This window comes from Aythya ferina, assembly GCF_964211825.1.
Source record: "Aythya ferina genome assembly, chromosome: 4".
Lineage (NCBI taxonomy): Eukaryota > Metazoa > Chordata > Aves > Anseriformes > Anatidae > Aythya > Aythya ferina.
The window spans coordinates 40,978,587-40,994,462 of record NC_140300.1 but is presented as its reverse complement, the minus strand read 5'-3'; the positions used below and the strand labels follow the sequence as shown (position 1 = coordinate 40,994,462).

The 15,876-nt window shown below is 38.4% G+C and overlaps 1 protein-coding gene and 1 long non-coding RNA gene across 7 annotated transcripts in view; one reads left to right on the top strand and one right to left on the bottom strand.

Annotated features, from left to right (window-relative positions):
* The window catches only part of LOC311435639, a 34,539-nt gene extending 34,049 nt beyond the window's left edge, over positions 1-490 (top strand). For both annotated transcript variants that reach the window (XR_014692294.1, XR_014692295.1), the window contains one exon: positions 351-490. This is a non-coding gene — a long non-coding RNA (uncharacterized lncRNA). The remainder of the gene's footprint in view (positions 1-350) is intronic.
* Positions 1-10,835, bottom strand: part of IL15 (interleukin 15) — a 37,157-nt gene extending 26,322 nt beyond the window's left edge. For 2 of the 5 annotated variants that reach the window (XM_084516866.1, XM_084516869.1), the window contains exons 1-2: positions 10,626-10,772; positions 421-547 (exon numbers count right to left, since the gene is read on the bottom strand). In XM_084516866.1, coding sequence (XP_084372992.1) covers positions 421-483 — 63 coding nt within the window. In that variant the 5' untranslated portion in view covers positions 484-547; positions 10,626-10,772. The other 3 variants (XM_084516868.1, XM_084516867.1, XM_084516870.1) reach the window with 3 other exon arrangements.
* Positions 10,836-15,876: the final 5,041 nt, after the last annotated feature.

The window sequence follows — 15,876 nt, the reverse complement described above, 5'->3', positions numbered from 1 at the left end:
TTTTCCTCCCATATTGAACATGCTTGAGGGTCAGGGGTTATGGCATCACATGTTGTGGAAGGTCAGCTACAGACACAATCATTAAGTCCAGGCAAGAGAGGTCTGCTAGAGCTTGCTCTGCAAAGAATAAAATGGGAAGGGAGGAGAGATGGAGGGGGGATGAAGAAAAACATCCCAGAAATCTAAAAAAATTTAGACTTAAGGCTATTTACTAGTTAATTCTGGGACAAGTAGACAACAGGGAATGGAAAAAGCACAACAGAAAGTTATAGGGTTCTAGTGGCCTCATCTAAAATCCTGGAAATGTTTCCAAGCTTTAAATTTGCTGAATTACCTGTTTTTTCTTGTAGGGCTATAAAAATAACACTAAAAGCTTCACTGAGACTTCATAAAATGTCATGTTTTTTAAACGGCACCTACCTGACTCTCCAGCCTGCTGCACATTCCAGCAGATTTCTGTGTTGGCCATGCCATCCCCAGCATCTTGCCTCCTGGGACATTACTCAGAATAGCACAGAATCTGAATTAGGCAACTACATCGTGGGACCTTGAGGTGGAAAAATAAGCATATTTAATGTTGCAGTAAAGGTTTGAGTGGCTCTCAGACTGTCAAGAGCATTGAAACCAGAAAGCTGCTGAAATTTTGCAACTTTTTCAACTCCCCTTTAAATCTTTGAAATGAATGAAAAACACAAGACATCTTTTCAACAAGTGTTACGTACTAGAGACCCATCTTACACTGATATCTTTGAATGCTGCAATATCGAGGAGGGGGATATCAAAGGATATTTTTTTCTAACTTCTGATGACAATCAGTACAGAAATTATAGCCAAATTAGCTAGTGTTACACCCATTAACATTGCTATAATTCTATGTTTTGTAAAAGGCTGGAAGAGCTCCCCTGATTACTTCAATACAGCATGACAATTGCTTTTAATTGTTGCCTTTTATGTAGATACAATACAGCCCAGATATGCAATTTTACTTTCATTCTTCTTATTTTATATGGTGAATTATAAGAGAATAAATGAAGCAAACCATATGGAAACAAGAGCAGGTCAGCAGCAATCCACTACGCACCTTCTTTTAAACAGTGTTTTCATAGTAGGTATCATGGCAGTGAATTAGCTCATTTGCCTTTTTATTACCTTCTTTGCAGACAAAACAATTAAATTTACTAGAAAGCTTCCCTTCTTTTTTAAAACTTTCTTTTTTCTAGATTCACTTGCAGGTCTTGCAAGTATTGTGTATTGGGGTTAGAGAAACAAGTAATTTCTTTTGTTCAGACCATGGATTTTGAATTCACAGGCATACAGCAGAAAAGGATGAAGATACTTTGAAAGTACAATTTATCTGGACATTAGTATTTGTATTTTTGATAAAAGTAGTCCCAAGATAATCTGCAAGAAAACATCTCCGAAGATACTCTTTAAGTACTGTTTTCCATAATGTTCAAATAGCCCGTGAAATAACAAAATCTGATTTTATGTTCATTCGTCTCGTAATTGAACTTAGTTCCTGAGATTTAAGTTTGATTTAAGCTTTTCCAGACTGGGAATTTATGGGATATGGTGATGAGGAAGGCTCTTAAACTCCACTTGTGTAAACAGGGCAGTCAAGAGATCACCTTAAGTACCTGTGCATTCTGCATGCAGCCTTGGGAAAGAACCAGGAGGAACTGTCCATCCACACACAGCTACAGGATGATGGCCTTGCTGGCATGAAGGAGGTGTAGTGGAACAGCTCACATCACCAGAGTGCTGCAGTGGCTGGGTATAGGCTCATAAGGAAAGATGAGCAGAGAAGAGCAAAGGGCTTACAGTATGCTGTGCATAGAACTGGATCAAGGAAAAGGAGCTGTGATGTACAAGGAGGGTGAGACCAGACAAGAGAAGGAATTCAACATGCAGACATGATGGTGTGTATCTGCTACAAGATGCCTGATCAAGGAATTGGATGAAGCTGTCTTTAAACAAAGGAAGATGCCTCCCAGTTGCATATGTGATCCTGATGAGACACTTAAACTACCCGGCATCTAACGGAAAGTCAAGATGAAAGGCACAAACATGATGTTTCTGGAGTGGTGCTCCACATGAGAAAGGCTGTGTGTCTGGAGTTCTGGGTACAGCTTTGGCCCTACTGTACAAGAGAGACTGATGAACTGAAAACTCAGACCCTAAAATGGTTTGGGGGCTGAACACGCAGCGTGAGGGACTTGGGTTTGTGCAACGTGGAGAAGGGAAGGGAAAGAAAGGATCTCATTGTTTGTTTGTTTTTTCCACTACGTAAATAGAGATTATAAAGAAGATAGACTTAAACTGTTCCCAGAGGTGCACAGTGAAAGAACTGAAGGAAACAACTACAGTTTCCCCTTGTACACAGCAAAGGAAACCTGACTGGATATGAGGAAAAAAATCACAGTGAGGGCAGTTACACAGTGAAGGAAGCTGCTTAGAGATGTTGTGGAAGCTCTGAGGTATCCTTGGAGCAACCTGCTGTAATGTTGAAGTTAGCCCTGCTTTAATTGGGAGGTTGGAAGAGATGACCTGGAGATGCCTCTTCCAATGTACAGTATTTGAGATTAGGCCTTGAATTAAAATATTTCTGTATGTGTAAAGGGGCTGTTGCCTACAGTTTTGTCAGGGCCTTCTGCAACTGGGTCTCAAACAATAAGACCGTTTCAGTTGCTTTTTTTTTTTTTTGTCAAGCCAAATTTGTTAAAGCTGGAATTTCCTATGCTGAACTACTTCTTCAGGCTAGTGATTTTCTTTTAAGTCCCATCAAGAGTAATTCAGTCACTTCCAAAAACAAATGAGCAGAAATGTGCATTTTTTCTCTGATACTAAAGAAAATGTTTATAACTATTTAATTAAAGCTGTGCTTTTTAGTAATGTGTTCAAGTTCGGCAGCTTAGAAAATCTGCACAAAGTTGGCCAAGTCATGAGTGGCTTAGTTTACATAATTACAGAAGAGATTTGTTGGCACTGAGTATTTGGTCTCCAGCAGTCTTTTTACAATCAATGTACTCTATCTCAGAGCTTCAGAGAGGCAAGCAGAAATTTTGGTATACAAAAAGGCTTCCTGCAGGAACAATGTGGTAAAGGAACAAAAATCATTGATGCTGCATGTAACCAAGCTCTGGAGTTAGAGTAACATAACTGAATGGAGGCACAGATAAGAATTAAGACAGGGTGGAGGTGAAAGGAAGGAGTCCTTACTCACATTGTAAGTGAAGTGGGGGGATTTATGAACTCTAAAGTACATTGTTCTCCAGAAATTGAAACTGAATCTTTTTCTCATTGCCTTCCCGTGAGTTCATAACTTTTTTTTTTTTTTTTTTTTTTAAAAAAAGTAAATTATTAACTTTTTAATCACACTATTATGTAACAATTTCCGTTTTCCCTCACAGGATTTCTGAAAAGATTGGATTCTCTTTACTGAACAGACCAAGCACCTGAAAGAGACTGTATCAATGTCTTTAAAAATATATATATTTTGAAAAAAGATGCATGTATATACAAAAGGAGTCAGATTACAGGAAGAAAAGCATGGGTTTGATGACAAGAGCAGTTGAATGTAGCCCCAAAAAACTGAGTCCTGTCCCTGACTTCATCTCTCCATCTCCATGTGATTTGGACAAGTTCCTTAACCCATATTTTTCACAATTGCCAACAATTTTCCGAGCTCCTTCTTACACAAAATCTTGATTTTAAGTTACTTTGTGTATCTGGCCTTAGGATGAGATGCCTCATGCTCCCCAGGCATATATTTCTAGTCCTTATAGTCAGCTAGCTCAGATGGAGTTTTTTCCAATGCAGATGGCTACAGTTTGAAGAAATGAGTGCCATCTACAGAGCTTAATTCAAACAAACATTGAATTATCACAGCTACAACAGAACACACTTGGGACTGTATATAAACACAGAGAATCCTAGGGCATGCTAAATAATCTCTTTTAAAAATCAACTCCAGGTATCACATATCAGACCCTAAATCTTTAGGTTCATCTATTTTGTTTTCCCATTTATAAAATAAAACTCTTACTTTGGGGTTTTTGAGAAAATGAACTAATTCACATTCAAAAAGCCACTTGATACTGTGCTGCTGAGTGCCATAAAGGGTGAGCAAAAAAAAGGTAAAATTAATTATTCTGCATTTACAGCAGATTGCAAGGAATGTGCAGTAAATCACACATGGAGGCATACAAAAGAAGAATATCTGATTTTTCCCATTATATATGTATTATAGTCAGGGTACAATTACATTTTTCTGTTCCCATGCAATTAATGACTGTATTATAAGATACAGTGGGACTTAGGCTATACACTTTTTTTAAAAAAAATCATTTTAAAAGATGTAAAAATAAATAAAATGAGTAGAAGAAAGCTGTAAGCACCCCCACAGCATGTAAACCCCAATCCATTTGATTTTTGCCATCACCAGTGTTTGGTGTTGGTCACTGCAGGGATAGTTCAACTCCTGGAATCCCCAGGCTGACTGAGGACAGGGAGCAGTGCAATCCCAGATGGCTCCCACTGTCGCCTTCCATCTCATCCCCTTTGCTGCACATTGATGATCTATGCTGCATGTGGCAGCCCTGAGTGCAGCTAATTATGGTAACTGTAGTATCAGAACTCATCTAGTCTCAGGAGCATGAAACACTGTTTGATCTATTTACCCTGCCAAGAAGCAGCATAAAGGGAAACTCCATCTAGCAACTGCAGCATTACCAAAGTACACTCAAACAAGGAGACAAACATACTTTCTGTTTTCCACCACAGGCTACAATAGATGAGCCTGCAAAAGATTACTGGGACTCCCATTCCCATGTTCTTAAAAAGCATATTACAAGCGCTCTGTTATAATAGGCATGCAGATGTCCATTAAAAAAGTTTGATGCAGCCTAGTATGACATTCAAGCTGGGAGTACATCATTCATGGAATGATAGAATCATCTAGGTTAGAAAAGACCTTCAAGATTATCAAGTCCAACCATCAGCCTGACCTACTGAGTCCCATCACTGAACCACGTCCCTTAGTGCTATGTCCACACATTTCTTAAATACCTCCAGGGATAGAGACACCACTCTTCCCAGTGCAACCTGTTTCAATGCTTGACCGCCCTCTCCATTAAGAAATTCTTCCTTCTGTCTAGTCTAAACCTGCCCTGGCACAACCTGAGACCGTTTCCTTGTGTCCTATCCCTTGTCACCTGAGAAAACACAGACACCCTGCAATCTTCAACCTCCTTTCAGAAAGTTTTAAAGAGCGATGGGATCTCCTCTCATCTTCTTCTTCTCCAGACTAAACAAACATAGTTCCCTCAGCTACTCCTCATAATCTTGTTTTCTACTCCTTCACCAGCTTTGTTGTTCTTCTCTGCACATGCTTGCGCAACTCCTTCTCGTAGTGAACTGAACATGGTACTCAAAGTGCAGTCTCACCAGTGCTGCTTATAAATGGACAATCACCTCTCCAGTCCTGCCAGACACACTATTACTGATGCAGACTGGGATGTCATTGGCCTTCTTGGGCACACTTGGCTCATGTTGAGCTAGTTGTTGACCAGCACCCAGTTGCAGCACCCGACATTTAGTCTTGTTGAATATCAGGCGATCAGACTCAGCCCACTGATCTAACCTATCCAGATCACTCTGCAAAGCCTTTCTACCCCTCAAGGAGATTGGCCATCCCTCCTAATGTGGTGTCATCTGCAGACTTACTGAGGGTGCGTTCAATACCCTCATTCAGGTCACAAATAAAAACATTAAACAAAACTGTTCCTAAGACTAAGCCTGAGAAATGCCACTGTTGACCAGCCACCAACTGGATTGAACTCCATTCATGACAATTCTTTAAGCCCAGCCATCCAAACAGTTCTTCACTGAGCAAACTGTATACCTCTCCAAGCTACGATCAGCCAGTTTTCCAGAAAACTGTGAGAAACAGTATCAACTGCCTAACTAAACTCCAGGTAAACAACATCCATAACTTTTTCCTCATTTACTAAGCAGGTCATTTTGTCATACATAGAAAGAGATCAGGTTAGCTTGGCAGGATCTGCCTTTCATAAACTCACACTGTATGCTTCTTGTAACTCAGCTGTGTCGTATGTGCCATGTGAGATTCAGCAGAGAGAATCTCTTCAGGAGAGAGATATATGGCTTATGCAGGCAGATAAGTTATTTTTGAAAGAGTGTGCTTCTGCTGATAACATTTTTTGTCTTACATGCAAGTTGGTCGTGATAACCAGCTACAACTTTCAGATGTCAGGAGCACAGATTTCCATTTTCCTGCAATACCTCTCCCTAGTCCTGGAAGGGCAGGTAAGGTTTCTACTTCTCCTTCTAGGAAAACAATGACACTTTGTCACTTGCCAGAGGTACAAGTAGGCACCACTGGTATAGGTGCTGTAATTCTTAACTAGCAGTATCAAGGAAGGCCACTGAGGTTTTCCATCATGATGCCTACAGAACTGGTAGTGTGTTATTAATAGTTAACAGCATATTAACTGTTGTTACGGCATTTAAAATATGTGGAGTGAAATCCTGTCAGTGTTGTTTATTCCTTTACATAAAATGGGTCTTCTACTGGATTAGTTGTTTGCAAGACCATTACCTCAAAAACAGTATTGCCATAATTTGTATCTGCACATACAAGATTTGTGGGAAATGATAACCTGAAATTACCAATGAGTTCAAGTCCTTGCCTCGGCATAGACAACAAATTTCTCCACACCATCCAGATCTGTTTTTAAAACTGAAGGGAAGAAAATTACTAAGCACTTGACATTGTCAGACTTCCAGCAGAAACTGCAGCCAGGGAAAGGTATAGTGGGAGCCATTTTTGGCTAAGCTATTCATAATATCCCTCTACTCAAAAATAAATTACAGACAGCAAATTTGTTTCACTTGTATTTTCATTTAAAAGTGGCACCTTAAATAAATGATAATTTCTAGTCGTCAGTGGATTAATTGTGCAACTTTGATATAAGATTTTTAACTGCCATAGGGTCAAACCTTCTATCCTACAGGTAATAGCAGGCTTTTAAAAAACAATGCATCGGTGGGCAGGAAATAGGCTTTTTTGGTAGTTCTTGAGCATTAGCACTGGAGTTAATTGTTAAGCTATTAAACTATAGTTTTTAATTTATAGCAGCTATAGTAGAAACAGTGTCTGAGTGATTGCTCTTTGCTACCATTATAGACATACCTCATCCATTATATCATGAAATACTGTACATGTAAGATGGTTTGTAACAATGCTTGTTACCTGCTGATAACAATGTTTCAGCAAGAACAACACAATTATATAGTACATCTCCTGCTGGCAAATAACTGGCTTCCAAATATTTTTGCTGCTCTTTGCTAATTTTTTCAATAAAAAAAAAGAATCGGTGTCTTGATTTTATGCTGGTACATTAATTTATGAATGGAAGACAGAAGTCTTCCTTCAGATTCATTCTGAGCATGATATTGTAGGACCAGTCCTGGGAACAGCACTGACCCAACAAGAGCAGAAGAACCTTCAGTACTGAGGAACCTTTGAGAATGGGCACAAGCAGCTAAGGTTCATTGTTTGGCACTGAAACAGTGAGAAGGTAAATTGTTCTGGGATTAATAATACAGAATTGGAGGTCCTTCTGCCTATGAAAGAATAATCTGTTTGTTTAGGTACTGGGGACTTGCGATATAGTTCTATCCCTTTGAACTCCTGCTCAAAATGGACTTTTGAGAAAATATTCCCATAAGGACCTGCTAATAGTCCTTTCTAGCAAGGTTTGGTCTTTGCAGGGAAAAATAGTCACTTGTTTGCAAATATGTCAATATTTATTCCCAGAGTCCTGTCCTAAAAAAGTCTGTAGAACTGGAATCACAAATCTAGATTGAATGAGAATAAAGAATAAAGAAAAGTGTGGGAAATACTAACAAAAACTAAGATGCTGCATCACAGAATCACAGAATCACAGAATTTCTAGGTTGGAAGAGACCTCAAGATCATCGAGTCCAACCTCTACCTAACGCTATCATATACATTTCTCTGAGTAATAAATAGCAGATAATAAATAACAGATAGTAGAGTCTTCCCCTCTCCACTTCTGAGCAATTTTCAAACTTACAGATTTATGACAACACCTTGGATTTCTATTTTCAGGCACAGGATGTTTTATCATGTCCTGATGGACAATGGAAAGAACATCATCACTGGTTATAATGTGTCTATAGAAGTGATATTGAACAACTTTGTTAAAATGTTAACATTATCTTTAAAATGTTAAATTATCTTTATAGATAATATATCATAAAGTTGTAATAGAAAAAATCTAGGTTTGCCTTGTCCACATTAAGAGACTCAGAATACTACAGCTCCTAAATATAATTCCAATTTGTCCTAAAAGACCTGATAGTTAGAATATTTTTATTTTTAATAAAGCAACCTGAAAAGCTACTGTCATTTACTAAAATACACAATTTTGGGATTCTGCAGCAAACTAAGACATGCAACTGCTTAGAGCTAAAAGGTTATATTAAGAGTAAAAACAATTGTGCTGCACCCTTTTTGCATTTTTCCCTGTAAAGTCACTGCAAAATACACCAAAGAAAATAAAGAAATAATACTCCTGGAAATCAAAAATATTTTAGTACACATGTACAGTGAATGGTCATATTTGAGTTGTTCTTGTTTTGCTTAACACACTATACATTTACTCTAGAAAATTGACAACATATGAGAATTCTTAGTGCATTATAGTGATGTATTTTAAATAATCTCTAAAATGACTATTCTTTGTTAGGAGTTACAAGAAAGACCTGAAAAACATGAATGCAAGTGTATTTATTGTCCTTGGTTTTAGCTTCTACCGATGGCACAGTGATGAAAGAAAGGGTATAGCGACAAGACCTTGTCAGGTAGAATGAGAGGAATAAAAATCAGTATCTATTCACAGAGTAACAAGTTTGTTCCAACAGCTGAGGTTGAACTGCTGTGCTCTAGTGATTCCTGGATGTGGTACCCTCTGCTAGCCTCTCCCTGCAGCAATGACCTACTTTTCACCATAAAGCATATTATCTTGATAGAGCACATCTCACAGAGGGGCATGCCATTCCCAGATTCTTCTCCTCCTTTCTGTGCTGGCTATATAAAGCTGAGCCCTCTGAGAACAGTGGAGGGAAACATTTGGCTGTGAGGATCCTGCACCTGCCAGTAAAAAGTTTGTATTTAATGTATTACTGGCCACAGCCTGGAAGATGTTTATCTTCTTGCAAAGCCAAGTATTTTTCTGAAGCAAGCTGATGTGAGATGGGACTTTTCACTCCTCAAAACAAATCTATCATTATATTACTCATGCCACCTAATTACTCCACATCAGCTTGTATCTGTCCTCTGCAATCCCTCTCTATTTTCAGTGAAGGTCTGGGATGCCTTAGAATGGATCTGACAATAATATTTTTTTCCCAAAGGAATTCAAAAAGTTTCAAAGCAGTAGGATACAGAATCGTACACTCCAAAGAGCTGGCTAAGGTGACCTTTATTGAGTTTGCAGAGTAATTGTGACAGGCTATAAAGTCATACACATTCTTAGAGTTTAGAACAGTACAATACGCTCCAAAGGATTTGATTTGATGCTTCCATTTGTTTAAAAAGATCATTTGTTTATACTAAGTTGATCTATAATTATGTATCTTGTTCCAAGATAAAATAGTTGAGTGAAATCTTTCCATTTATCTAGCACATGTCAAATTAATGGGTAAATGTAAATAGAAGTAAAAACATTCATAATGGGCAAAGGAATTGCTATGCTATTGACTATTTGGAAAATATAGCAAAACATGCTATAGTAATTATAATCAGGAGCTTGTTCTGCAATATCAGACTCTTTTAAGGGTAAGTAGCACAAATATTCTTGCTGTATACAGAAGAAATCATCACTGTGTTTGTGCACACTAAGGAGGGTTTCCTGTTGATGGGTTTAACAGAGGTAATTTTGCAGGTCTTAAAAACATAGTCCTTCACAAGGTTCCCCCCAAATGTCCATTTCCTCCTTCCTTTTGATTTCATTAGGCAGAAGGAGTTATTTTAACAGCAGACTCATGAATGCATTTACTTAGTTGGCATACTAACCAGCTAATACCTCCCCAGTGTACTGCTATCAGCTGTTGTGTCTGTATCACTGTTTTCAATAGGATTCCACTTGACTGCAATTTTCAGTTCCCTGTCTACATATAATGTTCTTTCAAGATATACATTAAGATGGTAAATAACTTACCTCCCAGCTTTTTATCTTTGTCCTTACTATGTTCTCTAGTCTTACAGAAGAGCTTGTTTTCTCCTCATTTTTGCATTGTGAGTTTGTTGGAAAATTGTGACAAAATCTCACAGGCTAGCACCAATTTTCCATGCTTGCTTATGTCTGTCATACAGCAGAAACAGCGAAACAGGTTCTAGGTAGGAGGTTAACTATAATACTTAAATTATATATTTTACACTTCTGACATATCTTACAAGGCAATTTTAAGAAATGTTAAATAATTGGAAACCAAACAGTACGAATTCCCTCATCCTTTTAATACAAGAAAGGAAGAAAAAGAAAGCAAGGGGATGTTAAAATTTGTAATATACTCACAAGTCTCGGAAAGGCTGTGGAGCAAGTTGCCGCAGTAAAGTTTGCACTAATGACAGCACCAAATGCTCCACCCCCTCCTCAATTCTCTTTTACTTTCAGTTGTTACATAATAATTTGGAACTATGTTTGTACATAATACACAGTGGAAATTACTCACACCATAAAGAAGGATTCCTCTTTCGCCCACTTCTGAGCAATACTCAGATGCAGGGGGAGGGAGAGGGAGGGTGGGAACAACATGGGGAAAGGCACATGTCTCCATTTAGGGCGGGCAGGCAAACAGCTGACAAGTACAAACAGCAGCGTCTTGCTGTCCTGAGCAGCAACAATTACACTGCTACCTCTAATTCCATATAGGGGAGGAAGCACACAGTTTGTGCCTGTATCTGTACACAGTCCCCTCCACCTTCGTAGCTGAAGCGTATCCTCCCAGCCAGCTCTCCAAAGACTTGCTTAATTTGGAAGCAAAAAAATGCAGCTTTTTTGTCATAATTCCTCCTCCTCTCAGCAGCCTGAACAGTATTTTACACAGGAGGGAAAGAGAAGTTGCCTTTTGAGGCAACAGCAAGAAAGAGAATGGCCATGGGAAAAGGCTGACAGGACAGAAAAGAACTCTGAAAAGGGCAAGATCTAGTTTGCTGCAAGATGACAGGGCAGAGAGGTGTACTAGACACAGGTGACATCAGAAGTATATCCTTATAAAGGAGCTGAAAAAATACTCTGTGAATTGCACAAAACTAAAGAAAAAAAAAAAAAAAAGAGATTTTAGCTATTAAGGTAAGTGTGGGTTTAGTGTCTATGATAACCATAGGGCATGGCAGCTGTAATCCTGAAGTTCTACATAGACACCTCACAATGAAAATCCTTTCTACTGTGAATTAAAATTAAATCAAAGTCCTGAAGATGAAGCCTAGTAGCTTTCAGAGTGCTCTCAGGTTTCCAGGCACCATCACTTAACTATGTAAAGGTCATGCACTCCAGAGGCAACAGTGAAAATGGTACTTCCCATCTGTGCAGTCTTCTTTTTGTCCCCTTCTGCATTATTCTGGGTGCTGGTTATTATTCTGTGTGTGTCACACACTGTGAGGTGGTGAGAATATTCTGCAGCTAAATGAGAGAGTTTTAGCAATGGGCCTATCACCTAATTGAAGAAAATATAAGCTAGTGTTGGGCATTTTCTTCCTGTTTCTCAGGGAAAATACATCTTTTTCAGGAACAGTATTTATAAAACCTGGTAAACAATAACAGTTTCCTGTGAAGGACATTCTATTGCAGCCAGATTCAGAAAACATACTTAAGGACCTAAATAGAATCATAGAATCATAGAAAGATTTGGGTTGGAGGGGACCTTAAAGATAATATAATTCCAGCCCCCCTGCTGTGGCCAAGGACACTGGACCTGGTTGCTCAAAGCCCCATCAACCTGGCCTTGAACACCTCCAGGGGTGGGGCATCCCCGGCTTCTCTGCGCAACCTGTTCCAGTGCCTCACCACCCTCTGAGTATAGAATTTCTTCCTCATGTCTAATCTAAACCTATCATTTTTTCTGTTGTTTAAAGTCATTACTCCTTGTACTATCACTGCACTCCCTGACAAAGAGTCCCTCCCCAGCCTTCCAGTAGGCCCCCTTTAGGTACTGACAGGCCACTGTAAGGTCTTCCCCAAGCCTTCTCCAGGCTGAACAACCCCAACTCCCTCAGCCTGTCTTTATAGGATAAATGCTCCAACCAGACCCTTGACCATCTTTGTGGCCCTCCTCTGGACTTGTTCTAATAGGTCCATGTCGTGTCCACACTGTATCATGTGGTACAACACTTGGTTCCAGCATCCATTCTGCAGAGAAGGCAGTGAAATGAAATGCAGCCACAATGATTAGCTCCTGTATAGCATCTGATTCAGAGCCACTATCACTGCAAAGGTGAAATCTACCACCACTGGCAGCTGTTGAAACCTGGGCAACGTTTGAAACAGACAATTAAAGTACAGACTTGGCTGCAATTCTTGCTGTAACAGAGTACAAAAATACATGTGAAAAGGAGGTACCAGCATTGCAGGAAAAAAACACCAGCCTAGATGAATATTTAAACTGAAGTAACATACTCATTTGTTTTGACTGATTTGTGATTAAGGGCACTAGGCACTACTTCACTACTTCAAAAGTAGTCATAAAGATTTGTTGTGGATGAAATATTTACACAGATCTGATGTATCAGCGATATAAGATTTATAAATTCCTTTATGGTAAATCACAAATTAGACTGTATTATTTTTACTTCAGTAGCACTTAATCATCAGTTAATCATTAGCCTATTTAACACAATAATTCAGTAGGGTTTGCTACAATCAAAACAGTGGCTGAGTTAAAGGTTTGTAAATGGCAAGATTCACACACAAGATTTATAGCAGGACATTAACAGTTTCCATATAGCAAGAGATTGCGGGATTTCTATAGGGCAAAGGATTAGGTATTTCTGTACAACAAGGTATTGGGGATTTATAAATGCCGCTGCACATTCAAGAACTTTTTTGGTGAATTACTCACCCTCTTCTGCCTCTAGTGTCAGACCTCAAGTGAATTCCTCACTTTTTTCTACATCGGTGCGTATGGAGGTTGACCATTGAACCTTGGGGAGTCTTGCCCTGAGAGGCATCCCACCTCACGGGGAGATCCTAGATCACAGCCTGCTGTGGTCCCGGAGCCCCCTCAAAGGGGCTCTTCGCTTAGGGCCAGTATTCATAGGACTGCAAGATGATTGGCTTTAGTCAATATTTTCCCTGGCCACAATTCCTGTTGGGTGATTCTCATGTTGCCCACCAACCATATGACTCCAGTACCTTCCGGGTTGTACAGGTCTGGTATCCAGCTAGCACAAGTTCCTGGTACAGTTAGGGAGTGCCTCATCGTTCCAACTCACTGCACTTGGAACAACAGCAAGAACATAACATAACATTAGTTTATCTTGAGATCACAGAGTGGCACGGTGAGGGGTCTTTTTTTTTCCAAGAGTAAGAGTGAAGAATTTCACATAAATGTGTATATGTATTTGGACTTGGAATCCCGTGGTGTCTCTTATATGTAACTTCTTAAAACTGAAAGGAAATACATCATTTTCTCTCTGTCTTTACCTTCTGATGTGATACCTTTGCTATAAAATAATTTGTCAGAATTTGCTCACTAAGGAAAAATTTATAATCAAACAGTTGAGACCAAGCAAACAAAGCTTTAGGTACTCATAAATTTTATTCTGTGGAAAAAGGTCAAAAATCACTCATTTATTATTTTTAAGTTACTTTCCAAATAATTTCCTTTGAAATTATTTCTTTTTGAAATTATTTCTTTTTTGAAATAATTTCTTTTTGAAATTTGCAAAACAGAAAGACTTTATATGCAATAGATTTTTTTTTTTTTACTAGATCTCTGTGTTTGTTCTTTTGTTAAGATCTATATTTTGCTGGCACTTCTGAGGTTAAAATATATACTTTTCTAGATTAATATAAAAGCTGTTCCTAAACATTACAGTAGATATGTATAAAAATCATGCAAGTGTCGGTACCTATTATGCTGCAATAGGGTGGCAATACCACCTGTAGTCCCTCAACATTTTTTTTCTTGTTTGTTTTCTTAAATACACAAAAGTGCACTTCCTAATTACATAAGGGATATTTTATAGCCATCTAAATATTACTAGCCATATCAAGGTGTTTATTTATAGCATAAATAATTATTATAGTATCCTACAAGCAAAATATCCCCTTCTAATTTATGCAACTTTCATTTATGGTGGACAAAGTGAAAAAGAATGTGAATAACTTACATCATGTGAACAGTAAAGTGAAAACATATATGCATGTAATTTTGAAAATACAATGACGTAACTGAAAATTCAAATATGACCATCCTCATTTGAAGCAACATAATCAAAATTTTTTGTGGCTTCACAATAGCTAACAACAAGTTTGGTTTTCTTGTATTCTTAAAAGTTTGCCCATAGACTCACAAAATGAATTTCTTTGAAATTGATGTTGCTTCTGTACACCCAGGGAGCAAAATGGATCCCCAAGAATCACTACAGGAGAAAAAGTGAAGTGGGAAGAAAGAAGGCTCTTCTAGAGCAATGAGGTATTGTGGTAACACAGGAATGCTGGATTTTTTGGAGGTAGTCTTGAAAAAAGGCTGTTCTTGCAGAGCCAAATTATTCCAGCAAGGTACCCAACCAACTCATCTTATACCCAGCTTTCTTCTGTAAATTTCCAAATGGTTAAAGATGAGACTTCACCTTTCTTTTCTCACATACTGTCTCGGTATAAGATCTTTTCAAAGAACAGTCTTGAAATGAAAGCCTTCTGATAAGAAATCTGCATTGATAAGAGTTATTGAAGCATAACAATTATTATTTAAACTGAATTCAAAAATGTTTAGAATCCCTGAAAACAAATGTACAGGCAGATACAGAGGACAATATTTTCAATTTGAATAGTGTCTCTTACTGCTGTGCTTGATTTTTTACTGGAGGGCTGAACTGCCATTCCTTCAATTATCAGCCTCATAAGTTACCGCACAGGAAAATGAGAGATCTATTGTTTTCTTCCTCTATGTGCAAGAATGGATATAAGGAGCTGATAAGCAGGTACAATTTTAGTTCCCCCCACTCCCACTGTGGCAGCCAGTGGAGCTAAGGAGAAAATAGATTTCTGCCTCTGAGGAGTCGCATCCCAGTTGTATCACTGGCGTTCATTGCTGTATACCAAGAGGTGGGGCATTTGAGCCGAGGTGAGTTTTGATCTCAGTGATAGTAGCTAGTAACAAAGTGCACAATTTCTGAATAAGAGAGGACAGTGGGGAACTTGTGTGATGAGGGACTTATGTAAACCTCTCTGGTATATGCTAGGAAGGTGCAATTCTATAAATTACAATCTTTTCAACAAATTATACACAAAGCTGAATTTGGGAACCATCCTGCCCCAGTTCTGTAACAACACATAAACCAACATGCAAGTCTGAAATAACTATATGGCAGAGTTATGGCTGTAACAGATCACGTCATATACTAAACATGTTGCTAGGTGGGCATTGTGTGCCTTCTGAAAGTTTAGGCATTTCTTCTTCATGGTTAGTATAGCACTTCAGATAGTCTGTCTCTTTTTTATTATAATACAGTACAGTATGGTACATTGCATTACGTTATAATGTGTCCTAAATTATAGACTCTTTAGTTTAGTTATTAAAAAAAAAAAAATCTAGCATCTCACA